Source organism: Bison bison, unplaced genomic scaffold (assembly GCF_000754665.1).
Source record: "Bison bison bison isolate TAMUID 2011002044 unplaced genomic scaffold, Bison_UMD1.0 scf7180017864503, whole genome shotgun sequence".
NCBI classification, from domain to species: domain Eukaryota; kingdom Metazoa; phylum Chordata; class Mammalia; order Artiodactyla; family Bovidae; genus Bison; species Bison bison.
The window spans coordinates 6,391,365-6,412,175 of NW_011495061.1; the positions used below are offsets into that span (position 1 = coordinate 6,391,365).

Below are 20,811 nucleotides of genomic sequence, written 5' to 3' on the forward strand. Positions count from 1 at the left end.
TGTGCTCTTCCGATCTGAAAATATTTGAGACTTTGTGGGCTTTCTGGCTGTATTGTCTGTGTTGTAGCTACTCAGCTCTGCTGTTAATAGCATGAAAGCAGCCACAAGACAGTATGTTGCTTCAATAAAACTTTTATTTATAGATGTTGAAATTTGAATTTCATATAATTTTCATGGACCATGAAGTATTATTATACTTTTGATTCCCACCCCTCCCCCGCCCCAACCACTTAAAAATGTGGAAACTGTTCTTAGAGCAAGGGTGTATAAAAACAGGTTGAGAGTCAGATTTGGCTGGTAGGGTAGATTTGACTCATGGGCTGTAATTTGGTGTTCCCTGGTTAAGAGCAGAGATCTGGAGTCAGATGTCTTGGATTTGAATTCTAGCTTTATCACTGCTTACTAGCGGTGTGACCTTGGGCAATTTATTTAATTTTTGCTACAGTTTCCACCACTGTAAACTAAGACTAATGCTACAATCTACCTCCTGCTATTTTTGTGATGATGAAATGAGGAGAACGCCTGGCTCTTAGGAAGTGCTCATTAAGTGTTAGCTGTTATATTTAGGGGGGAAATAGCACTTATGCTGGATCTTAAAAGATGGAAGAGTTTTGACTAATGGAAAAAGCAAAGGAGAATACTCCTGGATGGAAGGGACAGAGGGCGAGGTCATGTAAGGCAGGAAAGCAAAGGAAGAGCATGTCTGAAATGAGTGAGGTATCTCACTTGGCAAATTGCCAGTCTTCAAAGCAGCTGGACTTACTGATTTAAGCCAGAAAGGTAATTTTAAAAATGTTGGGTAGCTTATAGAATGGCTATTATGGCTGAAAACCAGATGTGGAGGCTGTGTAGTGAGGAACCACAGGGAAACCGTGTTGTACTGTGGAATATCTCTGGCCCTGCATGCTGCTGCCCAGGAACTCAGATCTTCTTGCAGCTGTTCTTGCTACCACAGAGAGCTTTCTATGCCTACTTCCTAAGCACAGGGCATGATGCATCTGATTGTTATGATCTAGGTCAGGTGCCATGAACTAGTTGCAGAGAAGGCTTGAAAAGGGTCCATTTGTGTTTAGCTTCCACATTGGGAATTCCTCAGACATAAGGGGGTTAGCATTGATTTCATCAATGTGCTTGCTAGCTTCTCCCACTCTGGACTGGTCTGTTTACCTGGTCATTCTTTTGGTCATGGTCAAGATTAGACTCTGGGGTCAGTCACTTCAGTGCGCAGCCTACTGGTTTTTTCCAAAGAGTGAGAGTTGAGATTTGGAATTTCAGTATGCCCTAGACAACCTCCATTTGTGACCCTAGAGAACAGAAGTACCTGAAACATGTCATTTTGAAGACTACTCATTTAAGGTTTTACTTTGAACTTTCCTCACTAATAAGGTTAGTAATGAAATGATACTCCCAACAATAACTATTGCTACTAAGCCCCTGTAGAGATAAAAGTAGATCAGTGATAAGAGCTTTTGTGCACTATTTTTAGTTCATAGAATGAATGAATGACTGATTCATGCCCAGAGCTTAATTATGTGAGGGTTTGGTGGCTGTCACTCTGATCTTTTGTGTGTCTTCACTGGTTTTCATGGTCAGAAAGAGGCAGACCTGCTATATGTAAGCCAAGTTTTACTGGCTTCTGTCAGGGAGCTGGTAGAGAGAGTTATTTTAAAAAATTAATAGCATCCTTTCCCTATAAAACCAGACCACCTTACTTGCCTCCTAAGAAATCTGTATGCAGGTCAAGAAGCAGCTTAGAACTGGACATGGAACAAAAAGATTGGTTCAAAATTGGGAAAGGAGTACGTTAAGGCTGTATGTTGTCACGCTGCTCATTTAACTTATATGTACAGTACGTCATGCAAAATGATGGGCTGAATGAATCACAAGTTAGAATCAAGATTGCAGGGAGAAATATCAATAACCTCAGATATGCAGACACCACCTCCCTTATGGCAGAAAGCAAAGAGGAACTAAAGAGCCTGTTGATGAAAGTGAAAGAGGAGAGTGAAAGAGCTGGCTTAAAGCTCAACACTCAGAAAACTAAGATCATGGCATCCAGTCCTATCACTTCATGGCAAATCGATAAGGAAACAATGGAAACAGTGACAGACTTTATTTTCTTAGGCTCCAAAATACTGCAGGTGGTGACTGCAGCCATGAAATTAAAAGATGCTTGCTCCTTGTAAGAAAAGCTATGACCAACCTAGACAGCATATTAAACAGCAGAGACATTACTTTGCCAACAAAGGTCCATCTAGTCAAAGCTATGGTTTTTCCAATAGTCATGTAAGGATGTGAGAGTTGGACCATAAAGCTGAGTGCCAAAGAACTGATGCTTCTGAACTGTGGTGTTAGAGAAGACTCTTGAGAGTCCCTTGGACAACAGGGAAATAAAACCAGTCAATCCTAAAGGAAATCAGTCCTGAATATTCATTGGAAAGACTGATGCTGAAGCTGAAGCTCCAATACTTTGGCCAGCTGATGTGAAGAACTGACTCATTGGATTAAGACCCTGGTGCTGGGAAAGATTGAAGGCTGGAGAAGGGGACAACAGAGGATAAAATGGTTGGATGGTATCACCAATTCAATGGACATGAGTTTGATCAAGCTCAGGGAGTTGGTGATGGACAGGAAAGCCTGGCGTGCTGTACTCCATGGGGTCACAAAGAGTCGGATACGACTGAGTGACTGAACTGAACTTTCCCTATAAATAGCATCTTTCCCCTGGTAGCTCAGACAGTAAAGAATCTGCCTGCAATGCAGGAGACCTGGGTTTGATCCCTGGGTTGGGAAGATCCCCCGGAGAAATGAATGGCAACCCACTCCAGTATTCTTGCCTGGAGAATTCCATGGATAAAGAAACCTGGTGGGCAATGTCTATGGGCTCACAGAGAGTTGGACATGACTAAATGACTAACACTTTCACTTTCCCTATAAAATATCTGTTAATTACAGAAATGTTAGATTCTTATTCTACTTATTTCTACAAATAAGTAAAAAGAACTTTCTTTCTATAGTTCTGTAGTTCTGCCACTGAAAGAAAACCAAGGTTAGCATTTGGAGATACTTTTTATATTTTTTCTATTCATGACTTAAAAAAAAAATACAGTGTAATTGTACAATATATAAAATTTTCCCTGCTCTTTTTTTTCAGTTAACATTATGCTGTAAACATGTCGTTGAAAATTAATGTAATTTTAATAACTAAAAAAGGGAGGGATTAGGTGCTGGGCAATAAAAATGAATGACACATGTCCTTTTTAACTGGAGCATGATGGACGTGCAGGGACAGAGACAACTTTCAGGTCTGGGCAACTGGGAGGAAATACAGTGTAGTTGTTTAAAGCCTTATCTTTCAGATCAGACTGCCTGATTTAAATCCCTGCTTGACCACCTTTTGGCTCTGTGACTGTGAACAGATTACTTAGTCTCCCTGTTTGGGTTTCCCCATCTGGAAAATGGGGATCATTGCTTCCTTCACTGGACACTTGTGAGGACTAAAATAGTTGATGTATGTGAAGCATTGGTGATGAGCTATTTGGGGTGTGATGTATGGTGACGGTTTGGTACAGCTGGCATTGTGAGGGGATCATCCTTGTGGAACTGCCTTGTTTCAACTGGAAGAGTATGTTCAGAGCCGTGAGAGGCCAGGGCTGGAGACAGAGACAGGGAAGCCGTGGGAGTCGGTTAGGTCAGGAAGAAAGAGACGGTAGTGGGAGAAGCGAGGGCTGAGGACAGAACCACGGGTATGTTTCTGTAGCCGGGGGAGGAAGTAGATTTGGTAAAGGAAATTTAGTAGTCTGTCAGGTAGGAGAACTGGGAGAGTGTTGAGTCATGGGTGCCAAAGGAAAAAAAAGTTCTAAGAAGCAGAAAAGTAGTTCCTAGCATTAGGTGCTATAGAAAAATTAGAGGGTGATGAATGAGAAGTTGTCCTTGGATTTAACAATTAGGTTGTCATTGATAAGCAAGGAGAAAGCAAAGTTCACTATAGTGGTGGGAACAGTTTTTCAGTGTTTAATAATAATAATGTAATTGTGCACATATGTTAAAGGGGAAATTAAAATGTTATGGAATTTTTGTCCATGAAAATTATCTTAATACAGAAACATATGGAAGGGAATAGAATGTTGATAGATGTAGATATGCCAATGGTATTTTTAAACCTAGCTGCTGCTTGGAAAAATTATGATAATAAAATCTCCATTATTGTCGTTTAAGACATTTTGTAGTTTCATTCTGAATTTTCTTTGGAACTGGAGATGTAGTGGGTCTCTTACCCATGATCTTTTGGTTCTTTCCATCACCAAAATATACATGGTGGACTTGAAAGTGACCTTAGAATTAGAAATTACTTTGTAGGGAGATTTACCGTATTCCTTGAAGCAGCTCTGACTTGATGTGGGAGGACTTGTCATTGGCTTTAAGTCGTCACTGAGTCACAGGCTGTGGAGGGAGCCGTCAGCACCAGCTTCCTGACTGCCCTGCCTAAGACACTCAAAAGATTTCTGCTTTGGGTGGCCTGAAAAACTGGGACTCACAGAAGACTTGAGGTGGGCCATGAGTTTTATTTTTCTGCACCCAGAGCCCAGCCAAGACTCCACAGCTTGCTTGTTTTCCTCTTTGCAGGCTGACAAGAGTGTCTTGCTCCTCTCCTAAACAAGTTAGTCTCATTTGAGAAGGGAACCCCAGGCAGCATACCTTCTCCTGTCAGTTTGGACTTACTCTGTTGTTTTGATGTCCTTAGCTCCCTCACCGTTCTTCTGATTAGAAGTAGAATTAGAGTGAGTTCTACAGATTACTCCTCTGTGGCCAGGAGTACTTGTGTGGGGAAGGAAAGGATCATTAAAACAGATTTGTGTGAAATAGCTTTGTCTGAATGCTGAACCAGCCTCCTAAGGTTTAAAATATGGTCTTGTGTTTATTTAGCTCTTAGCACATCTCCTGGCCTTTGCTCAAGCAATGCAAATTCAAGGTTGCTCATTTTGTGAAAAACAGTGGAGTTATTGCTTAAGGTTCCATTCTCTGTTAGATTTTGCTTCCTTCCTAAGTATTTATTAAAATACTTTTATGGTACTAAGTATTAAAAAAAACTGTATTTGGAACTAGTTTTAGGCTTACAGATTTTAATTAAGTGTGAAAACATACACATTTAAAGTAAAATTGAAGTATAATGTCTTAATTTGTCACGTATGAATTTGATTTGTAATATTACCAGTTGATTTTATGCTTTATAAATTTAAAGTAATCTTTATGTTTCCAATAAGTCATTTATCATAATGATCATTTGCATTTTAAGTCCAAAATGTTTTTAAGTGAGATTTTATTCTCCGCCTTTGATTAATACTGTATTAGACATAAGTAACAGTAGTAGTTATATGAATAACATAAGTGGTATAGATAAATTTGCTTTTGATTCAGATTCCCATCACCCAGAAAGTAGTATCAAGAACATTGAATAAACAAGTGACTTACTTCACTAAAGTCCAGAACTAGCGTGTCCCCATTTGAGATGGTTCCGAAATTTTTGTCAAATGGTTTTCCTGGAAATGTGTGTGTGTGAAGTATAGTTTTTATGTTAGTATTCATTTCCCACTGAGCCGAGAAGAAAACAGGATGTGTCTGTTGCTTATTTGGAAGAATTGCCTTCATGCAGTTAAATCTCAAACCTGAAAGAGTTTTAAGAGATCCTCAGTGAAGTAAAATCTGAATTAAGTCAGTAAAGACCCTCTTTAATGATTACAAGGAAAGAACTTTTAACAAGAAGTTTCAGAGCCAGAGGCCTCAAAAATCACATGCAGCTTGAAAGTTTATTCTTTGTTATTTTTGGTGCAACTTGCCTTGGAAGGAGGAAGTAAGCTGCTTCCTGAAACTGAATGAGCTCTTAGAATTGGTGCAGGCCACTCAGACTAACACAGCGACACGTGATTTATTATTTATTTAGTATGATCGAATAGTTGAGAATGGGAATGTTTGTCTCTCCTTGGCCCAATATAATGAACTAAGAGGTTCTTAAGTTACTTGGTTGTGAGAAGTATGTGATTGTGCTCAAAGTCAACAGGAAATGAATCTAGATTAGTTACCTGGCGCAGTCACTGGGAATGCAGAGCACAAACTGGGCCCTGATGACAAACTCTGAAGGGCCGGGGAGGGCATGTTCAGAAAGGTTCACGAGGAACCTGGAGAGCTGCCTCTAGAAGAGCTCAGTTTGCTGCAGACAGGAAACACTGTAAAAGACATTCCAATAAACTAGAAGAATTGAAGCTCCAATATACAAGAGGAACTGAGGGGCACAGGGTCATTCCCCGCTGTTTCCTGACTTGCACTAATGGTCAGTCAGATGCACTGTCTTGTCACACCCACTTTTTGTCATCCTGTCCATACATGTGGCCACACCCACAGCCTCACTACTGAAACTTCTAGGAGTGCCTATACAGCTTTTATCCCAAGTTGTGATCAGGCAGCATGGGCCCCTTTCTGCTGCCTTAGGGAGATTGAATTTCTGTGCATGAGAACGCCTCTGAGTTACTTTACTTTGGTCAATTGTTTATATAATTAAGTTTTTCTTTCTTGTGCCTTATTGCTTTACATTTTTTTTCCCCTTCTCTTTTCTATCCTGTTCTCTCTGTCCCTCTTCCCTTTTTTCTTCTTGATTTCCTTTTTTCTCTTTTTCCACTTCCTGTCCCTGTTACTTCTTTTTAAAGGCCAAGAACTTACCTGGTGGTCAGGTGGTTAAGAACTCTCCTGCCAGTGCAGGGGATATGGGTTCAATCCCTAGCCTGGGAAGGTCCCACATACTGAGGGGACCTAAGCCCATGTGTCACAACCTGCATGGCACAACTACTGAAGGCCATGTACCCTAGAGCCTGTGCTCTGTAGCGAGAAGCCACCACAGTGAGAAGCCCTCACACTGCAGCTGGAGAGTAGCTCCTGCTTGCTGCAAGTAGAGAAAGCCCATGTGTGGCAACAAAGACTCAGCACAGGCAAAAATAATTTTTTTAAAAAACCAAGAAAATAATATCTGTTAAACTTAACAGCAGATGCACAAGCTTAACAGGTACATCTCCAACAAGAGAAAGGAAAGACCTGAGTGTGTTTTTCTCCAGCGAGTAAACATTTGTTGAACACCCCACTGTATGCTAGATTTAGGGTATTAGATAATCTGCATACTGGAGGAGCTTATAATATCTCATCAAATTACATCAGTAGAGCTCTTCGTATTTTTTGACCTTGTGATGTTTTGTGAGTGTGTATTTCTTTGCAAACATGTTTTTCCTATTGTTCACATTCTTTTCCTATTAAAGTATGTTATTTCACAAACAACATTATAACCAAATTGGAATTGCAAAGAAGAGAAAGAAATTAATTCATAATCCTATCTGTAACAAAATTGACTGTAATATTTTTCTCTAGTATTTGTCAGAATATTGACATAATCTTTATGCAGTGGAAATCATAGGTAAATTTAATTTTGCATTCTTCCTCATTCTGTGTTATTTCATGAATGCTTTCTTAAATGTCATTTGAAATGGTGCAGTACAGAAGGAAGTAGCATTGATTGAGTACCTGTTATGCCAGACATTGTGCATAATGTTCTATTTTTGTCCCATTTTATCCCCATGGGAGTCCTATATGATAAGTTTTATTATACCCATTTCTTTGATGAGAAAATTGAGGTTTAGCTTGGTTTATTTCCGTTTCATTAACTGAGCTCTACTACATCTGTGTACGATGCTGAGTTCTGGAGATTCAAAGATGAGTGGGACATTGTCCCTCCTATAAGGAGTTCAAAAAATCAGCAAGGGGCAGCATTTGAATATAGAGATACTTTCTGTACAGTATACCGAGTTCAGAAGAGGAACACCTGACCTGGGTCAGAGCACTTTAACCAGAGCAGTGCTTCTCAGACTTTAATATGCATAGGGAAGTACCTGGGGTTCGTGTTAAAATGCAGATCCTGATTTGCAGGTCTTTGGTGGGATATGACTGAGTAGAGAAATGGGGAAAGGTAATCTCAACAGGACAGCATGGGGCAAGGCATAGAAGCATGAAAAAGTGTGTTACATGGGTAAACTACTTATAATTTTCCACAGGTGTTGGCTGACTACAGTTTACTGGCTGAATTAAGTGCACAGCCTGGTTTTATGTAGCCCCTGTGCTAAGATAGTTTTTACATTTTTAAAGGGTTGTTAAAAAGGAAAACCCAAAACAAAGAAAAACATATAGCAGAGATGTATAAAGTCTTAAATATTAACTAGCAGCTAGCTCTAGCCCTTTATAGAGCTTGTGTGGGATCAGTGTTGATGGTGGTGTTGGTGGGGTGTAAAATCTGCAGTGAGACATCGTGGAGAAAATGTTAGAGACAGTACTCGGGGGGTGAGTGACCACAGGGGACACAGAGGAGCTTGCCTTTATCTTTGAGGTGATAGGGAGCCAGGCAGAGTTTAAAGAGGGGAAATGAAAACAGTAGGATTTTGTCACTGATCTTGATGTAAAGGAGTGGGGCATGGTTTGTCGTCCTGGCATGGGTGAATGGTGTTGTTCACAACTGAAATCCATAATTGGAGGAGAAGCCATTTGAAAGGTAGAGATGATTCATTCATATTTGGATATGTTGAGTTTGAGAGAGCACTGTGGGATACCCAGGCTTTCCAGAAGATAAGAGACATCAATTGTAATTCAGTATTACTGCCTCACAGTGGGTTTTTTTTGAACTGTTACTATTTCATTTACATTTTTAAAGTACTTTTCATGTCATGTGCACATCCATTCATTGTGCGCTCATTCATCAGAAAAAAATGGCTATTTTTTTGTAGGAGTCTTGTGATCCCTTTCATGCCAATGTTGTGTGTGTGTAGAGCTTTTTGGAGGGATGAGCGCAGTATTTTCTACTATTTTTGTATACAAAGCTATGTGTTTCAGAATTCAATAAACTTTTCTGGCCCAGTCTAGGAGTTCACCATTGTTTGCAACACTGTTAGAATTCTAATGAGAAGCGGCAGCATTAATTTCAAATAATTGGCTTATGTGGAAAATTTATAAATTGGTGACTAACTTGTACATACTTTGAGATGATTATTTAGTGCTTGCATATTGGTTCAGCAAAATTAGTATTCTCATATGTTGAAATCCAACAGAGTAAACGGATCACATCAGTTAGTTAGTGTATGATCATGTCTGTGTGCAGTTTGCTTTTGTTCTTTATACAAATACACTGTTAAGGGTTCCAGATTTTGATTGCTTTATTCTAAGTTAGCATAGATTCAGGGGCATTTTATCCATACCCTTCTCCTTGAGGGTGTCAAGATTCTTTAAAGATACACTTGGAACTATAAAAGAATATTTCCTAAATTGACCTTTTAATTTAGTTATTTAGTGTAATAACATAGATACATACTTAAGTTTAAAAGTTTTTTTTTTGTTGTTATGCAATAATACTTATTAAATTCTTTTTCTAGATTGAATACCTGCTTAAGAAACTTACAGAAGCTATGGGAGTAAGTTGGCAACAAGAACAATTTGAAAATTATAAAATCAACTTTGATGACAGTAAAGATGGCCTTTCTGCGTGGGAACTGATTGAGCTTGTTGGAAATGGACAGTTCAGCAAAGGCATGGATCGGCAGACTGTGTCCATGGCAATTAACGAGGTTTTCAATGAGCTAATATTAGATGTGCTGAAACAGGTAAGCATCCTGTAACAGTGTTTCTCCTCACCTTTAGAATTTGACATGTTTGAATAAAAGATTTTTATCACAAAGATGAGCCTAAGTCACTTATATTTTCACACTAATTTAGAACAGGAATAACATTTCTTATTTTCTCAGTCTTGTGTTGGGCTTACATTATAAATAATTACAGTTAAACACTGGGAAGTTACTATTTTGAAAGAACTGTTTATATGATCACATTTCTGAACGTAGTACTTTCGTGTTATGCCTTCATCTATACTCATTCATCTGAAAGATCCCATGGCACGCTCTTCAGTGAAGAAAACAGGTTGTGGAACAGCAGGTGTCTTGTAATCCCTTTCATGCAATGTGATATGTGTGTGTAGAGCTGTCTGGAGGGATGGTGCCAAAATGTTAGGAGTGATCACTGCTGGGTTGTGGGATTTCTATGAATTTTATTTTATTCTTTTTCTTTTCTTATTATTCGACTTACTACTATAATGTTTATATGTGTTAACCTCTCTATAGGATATGTGTAATTTTTATGAAATCAGAAAAATGCCCTTCCTTTTGGGGAAAAGTGCCTTTATGTAATAAAGTTGTGTTTATCATATTAGGTTACAAAGTTTGTATTCTCAGTGCCTGCATAGCATCTGATAATATTTATGGTATACATATGCTGACATACATAGTCTGTTTAATAAACATAATGCAAATAGAATTTATATATTTTGAGTGGATCTTTCAGATGTCTTACATTATTATATTGAATAATAACTCTTACTGGTTGGTCCTTGTTTTGCCCTCTTAGGTAATGATGTTGTTTTTGCTCTTTTCTTCAGATGTAGCCTATCAATAAACTTTAATTGAGGCTTAATTTGTGTAGGTTTTTGGTGCTGTAAGAGGTTAGGAAACATGGTCTCTGAAGAGGATTTCCAGGCCCATTAGGGTGGCAGAATATAGAACTGCAGATGAACAGCCGTATGAGATGGCCTTGGTTTAAATGTCAGGAGCGAGCAAACTGAGCGAGTCATGTGATTAGAACTTAATATAATGATCACGTGATACAGCCAAAATATTATTATATATTTGATGCTGTCAGCACCTATAGATTTACTGTGTGAAATGTTAGCTATTCTTGAACAATCCTGAAGTGTTTTGACCTGTAGTAATGTGTAGTCTTGCTGAAATAAAATTTTGGATCACACATCTTTGAGGCTGACATATGGGAAGAAAATACAAGCCTAGTAAGTGTGAGCCTAAAAGCTATACTTAGAAGCTAGGATCCTAACAACTGGTCATTTTCTGCTCCTGATTTCATCCTCCAGAATCCTGAGAGAGCAGGTAGAGAGGTGCGCTGGTGCCAGAGGGTGATTGTCTGAGAAGGCATGCTTGGCCAGGTTTACTGACACCGTTTAGCATTTTCAATAATGGAGGTCTAGATTTACTGAGAATCACAGTTAGGGTGTGTGTGTGTGTGTTAAAAGGAAGAGATACCAGCTCTTATAAGGAAAAGCACCAGCATTTATATCAGATTTAATCTTACCTAGGGTTACATGATAAAAAAAGGCCATAGACGGAAAAACTGGACTGAACGCTGGTTTGTATTAAAACCCAACATAATTTCTTATTATGTGAGCGAGGATCTGAAAGATAAGAAAGGAGACATTCTCTTGGATGAGAACTGCTGTGTGGAGGTAAGAGTCAATGGTTACCTCTTTCCAGTGCTGCCGCCTGCTGTTCAAGTAGTTTATCTTCCTTCTTCTAGACTCTAGAGCCTTAAAAATAATCTTAAAATTCACATTTCTAAAATAATATAGGCATACAGTAACTATAGTTTCTGAACCAAAAAATTACAGATACCTGACAACATTTTTTTCTAATGTGAATTTATTTTCTGTCTTGTATTCGAGAATAAAGTATAGGGATTAAATCTCATTTATTTGTATATTTAAGGAATCATTTCTTGAGTAAAATGGAGTCATAAATAAGAAAGCCAAAAAAAAATCAGTAAGACAGCGTTTGAAATCATGAGTGTATCTGAGAACCTGGGCCCTTTTTGAGTGTAATAAATAAACCAAAAGAACATGTCTTTGAATAACTGGTATGACTTTCAGAACACTTTATCACTGCTAATTCTGTAAATAGGTGAAGTCCTAAAGAACATGATGTTTTGAATTTTTAATTTATATGTGAATTATTACCACATCTGTATTTGTTGAAGAACATTTAAAATACCTAAGATCTCATTCATAAATGATAATGTGTCTTGATGGATGAAATGGTATGTATTAATAGTAAGGGTGTGCCGTGCCCAGTAAGGGGTCTTCTTAGAGTCAGCTAAACATGGAGACTCACAGGATTATGATGGACGGTGCCAGTCTGCTTGTAAGGATATAGGACAAGAACCACAGCTTGCTGGCAACAACACCCCTGGTGCAAGGAAGGGAGGGACACATCTGCAGGGTGTGGGAATCACCCTGGGTGTCTATACCTGTTGGAACAGTTCCATGGGCATATTTTCCAGGATTCCTGAGAGAGACGTGTTCAGGTATAAGGTGCAATGTACAAGGGTTGCTGTGCTCAGGAAAGGCCATCGCGTGGCCCATCAAGTGGTGTTGGTTCTCCCAGTCTAGATGTCGTATATGAATCTGGGGTGGTTTTTACCATAAGTATTGTTGCCTAGAGGGCAGCATAAATAAACCAGTAATATTCATTTATAGGTACTTCTTGTATAAGTAATTAAGTTTGAATTTAAATACTTGAAAGTAAAATTTGAAAGACTAATTTTGCTTTCTGTCCTAGTCCTTGCCTGACAAAGATGGAAAGAAATGCCTTTTTCTCATAAAATGTTTCGATAAGACCTTTGAAATCAGTGCTTCAGATAAGAAGAAGAAACAAGAGTGGATTCAGGGTAAGATAATTTTTATTACTTGTCATGGTATAACTTAAGAGCACTTTCTGTTTTTCATTAACAGTCCCTTGGACGGCAAGGAGATCAAACCAGTCAATCCTAAAGGAAATTAACCTTGAGTATTCATTGGAAGGACTGGTGCTGAAGCTGAAGCTCCAGTACTTTCATGACTGATGCAAACAGCCAACTCATTGGAAAAGACCTTGATGCTGGGAAAGATTGAGGGCAGGAGAAGAAGGGGTTAACAGAGGATGAGATGGTTGGATGGCATCACTGACTCAATGGACATGAGTTTGAGCAAACTCTGGGTGATGGTGAAGGACAGGGATACCTGGCATACTGCAGTCCATGGGATCTCAAAGACTTGGACACGACTGAGTGACTGAACAACAACAGAGATGCTCGGCATTATTCTCCATTGCCTATAGTTATTTCTGTGTGAAGCCCAGTAGCTAAAAGAAAAACAAGCTGAGAGGAGTTCCCAAAATTTTCATCAGGTTCATTTGCCTGGTGAACTTGTGGGAAAAGTACAAACTGGACCTTCTCCGTTTTATTTATTTACTCTTACTATTTCGAGAATATGAAATTTCCCCCTTTAAGGACCATGAAGAATTTTAAAGTGGCCATTTTGAGTATTTAGAAATATGTAAAACAAAAGAGGGGTTGTGCAATAGGTTTTGAATACTTCAAGTAATTTTCAAGATTTGTTACTTTCACAGGAAATCACTAGTTTCAGATATCTTGAGAATGAAAACTCATGATTTAATAACTTTTAAACTAAAATATCACTCCAGCATTAGTAAAGGTTAAAGTGAGATTTTCTCTTTAATCATGAAAGGGGATTCTCAGTGTTATATTCTTGAATCTAGGTAAAATTGTTTATTGAGAATTGTGGTCATTTTGATGTAGCTTGAGAGTTTGAGGCAAGTGTACATGGGTCTGGATCCTCTCTCCTGGGTCACTAGGAATTCTGGAGCAGCTTTCTTCTCTGGAATGGGGCTAATGATAGTACCTACCGCTCAGAGTTGTGAGGGTTAATAATGAGATAGTGAAGATACAGTTGCACATTTTTAAAATGACACGTCGTTACAGGATTGTTTGTGATAGATTTATAAACACATGTCCACTGATCGGGGCGTGGTTGAGTAGATGATGGCAGCCGCGCACTGGAGGACTGATCAGTACTGTGCAGTGTGTGCTGATACGAAAGCTCTCCAGGGGAAGTAAGAGGACAGACTCAAGCTCTGAGGACAGTGTTACGCCGCCACCATGTCCGTGGAAGGTGGAAGGTGTATATATATGTTTATTTGTATTTGCTTTTAAAGTATCTCAAGAAAGATGCACAGAAACAGTTGGTGTTAGTTGGTAGTGGAGTGAAGAGCTCAGTGCTTGGGAATAGGAGTAGGACGGAGATTTCATCTCTGTCCTTTCAGGCTTTTGAATTTGAACAGTGTGAAAGTACTGGCTGTTTATTTATTTTTGATTTTATTTTTAATTGGAGGATAATTGCTTTATAATGTTGCATTGGTTTCTTCTGTACAACGATGTGAATCAGCTATAAGTACACATTTATCCCCTCCTTCTGGAGCCTCCCTTCCACCACCCCCACCCTGTACTACCTATTTAGATAATGGAAACAATCAGGAAAGAAGTCAGATTTCATACAAAACTTAGATAATGTGTGTAAAGAGTGTATGTATATATATATACACATATATTTATATATAGCAAATATTCAATATATGGTATTGGCTGTTACCACCTTGGGAAGGGAGTATATAGGGAGATGGTTTCATAAGGCATAGATGAGGGGCAGACTACCTACAGTTCAGTCGCTCAGTCGTATCTGACTCTTTGCAACTCCATGGACTGCAGCACGCCAGGCCTCCATGTCCATCACCAACTCCCAGAGCTTGCTCAAACTCATGTCCATTAAGTTGGTGACGCCATCCAACCATCTCATCTTCTGTCATCCCCTTCTCCTCCTGCCTTCAATCTTTTCCAGCATCAGGGTCTTTTCCAGTGAGTCAGTTCTTCGCATCAGGTGGTCAAAGTGTATTGGAGCTTCCGTTTCAGTGTCAGTCCTTCCAATGAATATTCAGGACTGATTTCCTTTAGGACGGACTACTTACAGCAGGTAGCAAATCAGATACCAGGAATTTTGAATCTCAGCCCTTGTGATGTCTTATTCTTATTTGGCCTTTTGGGAAGTTAAGTAAGGAAGTTGCAAGTGTTGGGAGTTCTTCAAGTGCATGTTATGTTCCCAAATCAAGTCTATTTAAGCACAGATAGGCAGTTATGGGACTTTGGAGCTGGAAGGGACTCAAGAGATCATCTCTCTCTGGTTAGAGGTGAGAAACCCATGTGTAAGTGGTTCTGTGACTGGCTCACGGTCACAACACTGCTCAGTGGCAGGATCAGCATTACCCTGGGTTTCCGATTTTCTTCCCACTATGCCATTCAGGTTAGGCTCACGGAGAATAAAAGGTATTTCCCATCTTTTCTCTCATGCCTTTCACAGCCATCCATTCTACCATCCATCTCCTGAAGCTGGGCAGCCCCCCACCACACAAAGAAGCCCGCCAGCGTCGGAAAGAGCTGCGGAAGAAGCTGCTGGCCGAGCAGGAGGAGCTGGAGCGACAGATGAAGGAGCTGCAGATAGCAAACGAAAACAAACAGCAGGAGCTGGAGGCCGTGAGGAAGGTGAGAGTGGGCGCTGGGCTGGGGGCGGGCTCCCGTTTCTCTGTAGGAACCTCTGTGATCTTGCTTATGAGCTTCAGTTCTACCGGGACTAGGTTAACAGTGACTGTAGGGAGATGATTTGGTGAACTGCGCTTCCAGGAAGTGTATCTAGACCATTGAGTGAGACACTGTTTTCCCAGCCCTTGAAGAGTATGAGGGTCTCAGGACAACAGGGATATTTCATTGACCAGAAAAGAACATTTGTAAGAACAGTGAGCACAGTTGAATTCGTTCAGTGAAAGATGAGAAGTTTCTCCTGAGGATGTCAGGGTCACTTTTGGTGAATGGATAGGATCCATTGCCTTTTTAGGTTTTCCCTTTAGCTCCCATCTTCACTCATGAGGATCTTGGAAGACGCTTAGTATTAGAATTGTGGATTTTACTTATTGTTTGGAGTCAAAGATACAGTCTGGACACCACCACCAGCCCCTCTTCCGCCCCCAACTCCCTCTTCAGATGCCAGTCCTGAGTCCAGGTTATTACCTGTGCTTCTGAGCAACTGGCCGTAAGTCAGAGGTTCCCACAGCCCCTTCTCTTGTGCTGTGCTGTGCTTAGTCACTCAGTCATGTCTGACTCTTTGTGACCCCGTGCTCTGTAGCCTGCCAGTCTCCACTGTCTGTGGGGATTCTCCAGGTAAGAATACCTGAGTGGGTTTCCATGCCTGCTTCCAGGGGATCTTCCCAACCCAGGGATCAAACCCAGGTCTCCTTCTTTGCAGGTGGATTCTTTACCAGCTGAGCTACCAGGGAAGTGCCCCCGCCCCCGCCAACTTAGGTTTGATTAATTTGCTAGAACAGCTTACGTAACTTGGAGAAATGTTTTCCATACTAGTCACTGGTTTCTTACAAAAGACTGTAACTCAGGAATAGACACATGCATAGGGCAGCATGTGGGGAAAGGGCACGGAGCTTCCATGCCCTCTCTAGGCGTATAACTCTCCCCAAGTCTTCCTATGTTTACTAACCTGGAATCTTTTTGAACCCTGTGCTTTTGGGTTGTTATGGAAGATTCATTACACAGGCATGATTGATTACATCATTGGACATTGGTGATTGACTCAACCCCCAGCCCCTCTCCTTTCCTCAGAGGTCAGACTGAAAGTTCCAACCCTCTAATCACATGGTAGGTTTCATTGACAACCGGCCCCTATCCATTGTTTTCTTAAAGTCACTTTATTATTACTCTCAACACTTAGGAAATTCCAAGACTTTGGGGAGATCTGTGCCAGAAACTGGAACGAAGACCAAGTATTATGTATTTCTTACTATAAATCGCAATATCATGGTATAGGTTTATGAGTTTTTACAGGTGCCTAGATTCTTGAAACCATCACAGACAGAATTTAGAACAATGCCAGTGCCACAGAGAATTCCTTCATGCTGCCTCTTGTATTCAGACTCTCCCCTTACCCCTGGCCCCTGGAAACCACTGATCTGTTTTCTGTTCCTGTATTCTTTCCAAATTATCATATAAACAGAATCATAGAGTATGTACGTTTTCAGTATGTGGGTTCTTTCATTTAGCATCCTGCATTTGAGATTCATCCATCTGGGACCCTTTTAAACTCGTCGACTTTTAACTCAACCTCCAGGAGCATGTAGCTCCCTGTTCTGTGCTACGTGAATGCACACCCAGAGTTGGTCAGACCTCAGCTGACCTCGACCACCTTGCCACATCCTAGTTCTACCGAATCATTAAAGCAGCTGATTTGAGGTTTGATGGGTAAATATTGGAAATCAGTTATTATGGATCCTTTAATAATTATTAAATTTCTTTTCTTGTCAAAAAAAAATTCTCCAGTTTTTCACTGAAGCATTTTTATAAAAATACTACTTAGATGAATATTTGAATCACCTGGAATGAGATTACATTTTGTGAGACTTGATACAAGGCCTCATTTAATTCAGAAGGAGGAATAAGAAACTATGGTAGGCTGTTTTTTTGTGTGTTTTCTTTTTGGCTGCACTGTGCAGCTTGTGGGATTTTAGTTCCTTGACCAAGGATTGAACCTGGGCCCTTGGCAGTGAGAGTGTGGGGTCCTAACCACTGGACTGCCAGGAAATTCCCTGGTATTTTTCTTTAACAAATTAACAGATTTCTTTTTTTCCTCCCAGATTTCTTTAAAGTGTTACTCAAGTAATTTTATTAAAAGACTTAATTTTTTTTAGAGATGTTTTAGGTTCACAGTAAAACTAAGAGGAAGGTGCACAGGTTTCGTACATACCTGCAGTGTCAATATATACATGTCCTCACCCAGAATCAACGTCCCCAACCAGAGTGGCACATTTATTTCAGTTGATGAGTCTACACTGACACCCCTAGTCACCTAAAGTCCATAGTTTATCTTAGGGTCCACTCTTGGTGGTGTATGTTCTGTGGGTTCAGACAAATGTATAACAACATGTATCTACATTATAAATACCATTCAGAGTATTTTTTTCACTTATATTGCCTTAAAAATCCTTTGTGTTCCACCTACTTATCCCCCCCAACCCCGGCACATATATAATCATTTGTATAAGTAATAAAATCATATGGTTCAAAAATTTTAAAAGATAAAAAGGGATTCAGTGAAAAAATTTCCTTCTACTGTCTCTTCCCTCTGCTTGGTTCCTATGCCTTGCCTAAGACAACTATTATTTTCATTTCTTATGTATCTTTCTAGATTCATATAATGTATATTCTAGAGAATATGAATATACATTCTTATTTAACCATTTTTAAACACAAAAAGTACATATTTATGATTCTGTGTCTAGTTTATATATATATATATTTTTTTTTCTGTATCAGTGTAGTATAAAGAGCTTTCTCATTCTTTCTGATAGCTATAAAATATTCTATTATTTGACTATATTATTACTTATTTAACTAGTTCCTCCTGTTGATGAACTTGTGGGTGGTTTTAGTCTTTTGTTTTAATAAGCAGTGCTGCAGGGAATTATTTTGTACTATGTCATTTTATAAATGTCCATACATGTCTAAAGGGCTTCCCTGGTGGCTCAGACAGTAAAAAACCCGCTTGCTATGCAGGAGACCTGGCTTCAATCTTTGGGTCAGAAAGATCTGGAGAAAGGACTAGCTACCCACTCCAGTATTGCCTGGAGAATTCCGTGGACGGAGGAGCCTGGCGAGCTATAGTCCATGGGGTTGCAAAGAGTCAGACACGACTGAGTGACTAACACTTACTTATACATGTCTGATGTATCTGTAGAATGAATTCTTAGAGGTGGGATTGCTGGATCAGAGTGTATATACATCTATAATTATGACATACAGGCGGATGGAACAGCCACCATGTCAAATACTGCTGTTCACTGTGTCAGACAAACAAGTGTTCTAGAATTTGCCAGTTAACTACTCCAGCCCAGAAATATCACATTTCGCTCTATTTATTTACGGTATTCTGGTCAGAACTAGTCACATGTTTCTGAAGTTGGTTGTCAGTCTTACCGGTGTTCCCTTGTGTAAGATGAGTCATTTTTCTCTTGTCACTTTCGGCATTTTCTGTCTTTGGTTTTCCACAGTTTTACTATGATAAATATGTGTGCATGATATGATGTATGTGTTACACTCTTAGTGTTTATCTTACTGTCTTGGATGGGTGTATTAATGTTTTCCATCAAATTGGGACAGTTTTCAGTCATTATTTCTTCCAATATTTTTCTACTCCTTCTCTTTTTTCCTCTCCTTCAGATATTCCCATTTTGTGAATGTTGGTGTGTTTAGTGGTGTCTCACATTTAATGATTGTCTCACATTTCTCTGAGGCTATTTTCTGTTCTGTTCTTCAGACTGGATGATTTCTATCAATCTGTCTTTGATAGATTCTTCTTGTATTGGTGAGACCCTCTAGTGAATTTTTTAGTTCAGTTATTGTAGTTTTCAACTGCAGAATTTCTGTTTGCTTCTTTTTATAATTTCTGTCTCTTTACTGACATCTGTTTGAGGGGATATCATCATATCATCTATAATTTCCGTAAATAAGGTTTCCTTAGTTCTTTGAACATATAATAACTTCTTTGAAGTCTTTGCTAAATCCAGAGCCTGGGCTCCTTCAAAGGTAGCTGCTATTACTTGCTTTTTTCCAGTGTATCAATCACACTCTTTCTCGACATATCTCATAATTTTTGTTGAAAACTGGGTGTTTTAGATGATATTTGTAAGCCCTCTCGATGTGGCTTCCGCCCTTCTCCCAAGGACTTCCTGTTGTTTGCTCATTTATTTGCACGGTGACTTGCCCGGATTATTAGAGTGAAGTCCATCTTCCTCATGATATGCAGCCTCTGACTGTCCGTCCTCTGTCAAGGCACAGCCTTGGGTATGGGTACAGTGTCCTGGAGTAACCAGGGTGTCAACAGAGCTTTTTTTTTTTTTTCTGTATTATTTAAAAAAAAATAATTTGTAAAGGTTACGCTGCAGTTATCGTTGTTACAGAATACTGGCTGTCTTCCCCACGCTGTATGACGCATCCTGGAGCCTGTCTTACCCAGCGGTCTGTGTCTCCCACTCCTCCCTCCTGTACCCGGCCCCTCCCCTTCTCTCCTCACTGGTAACCACTGGTTTATTCTCTGTATCTGTGAGTCTGCTGCTTTTTTGTTATATTCACTAGTTCATTGTATGGTTCCGATTCCACCCATAAGTGATATCATACAGTGTTTCTTTCTCTGTCTGACCGACTTCACTTGGCATAACACCCTCCAAGTCCGTACACGTTGCTGCAGATGGCAACGTTTTGCTATTTTTTATGGCTTAGTAGTAGTCCATTGTATATTTGTAACACCGCAGCTTCTTTATTCATTCATCTGTTGATAAGACACTTAGATTGCTTCCATATCTTGACAATAATAAATAATGATGCTATGAACATTGGGATGCATATATCTTCAAATTAGTGTTTTTGTCTTGAAACTTCCTACCTCGTCACCCAGGGGCGGAATTGCTGGGTCATGTGGTAGTTTAGTTTTTAGTCTTTTTGAGAACACTCCATAATGTTTTCAACAGTGGCTGCACCAATTTACATTCCCACCAACAGTGTGCAGGGTTTGGCTTTTTTTTTCCCCCTAAATCTTTTATTTATTTACTTATTATTTCCGGCTGCACTGGGTCTTTGTTGCCGTGTAAGGGCTTTTCTCTAGTTGTGACGTGTGGGCTTCTCATCGTGGCGGCCTCTCTTGTTGCGGAACATGGGCTCTAGCACAAGGGCTCGGTGGTCGTGACACGCGGGCTTGGTTGCCCTGAGGCATGTGGGATCTTCCCGGGCCAGGGATCGAACCTATATCCTCTGCATTGGCAGGTGAATTCCTAACCACTGGGCCACCAGGGAAGGCCTGTTTGGTTTTTTTTAATGTTAAGTTGTATGAGCTGTTTATATATGTTGGATATTAGTCCCCTTATTGGTCATATTATTTGCAAATATTTTCTCCCATTCAGTAGGTTGTCTTTTCATTTTCTTGATGGTTTCCTTTGCTGTGCATAAGCTTTAAAG

General features: G+C 39.7%; 1 protein-coding gene across 2 annotated transcripts in view; it reads left to right on the plus strand.

The window, feature by feature from the left end:
• SWAP70 (SWAP switching B-cell complex 70kDa subunit) overlaps positions 1–20,811 on the plus strand; it is a 144,435-nt gene that overhangs the window by 111,281 nt on the left and 12,343 nt on the right. For both annotated transcript variants that reach the window (XM_010829323.1, XM_010829322.1), the window contains 4 exons: positions 9,456–9,683; positions 11,219–11,365; positions 12,474–12,582; positions 15,104–15,285. In XM_010829323.1, coding sequence (XP_010827625.1) covers positions 9,456–9,683; positions 11,219–11,365; positions 12,474–12,582; positions 15,104–15,285 — 666 coding nt within the window. The remainder of the gene's footprint in view (positions 1–9,455; positions 9,684–11,218; positions 11,366–12,473; positions 12,583–15,103; positions 15,286–20,811) is intronic.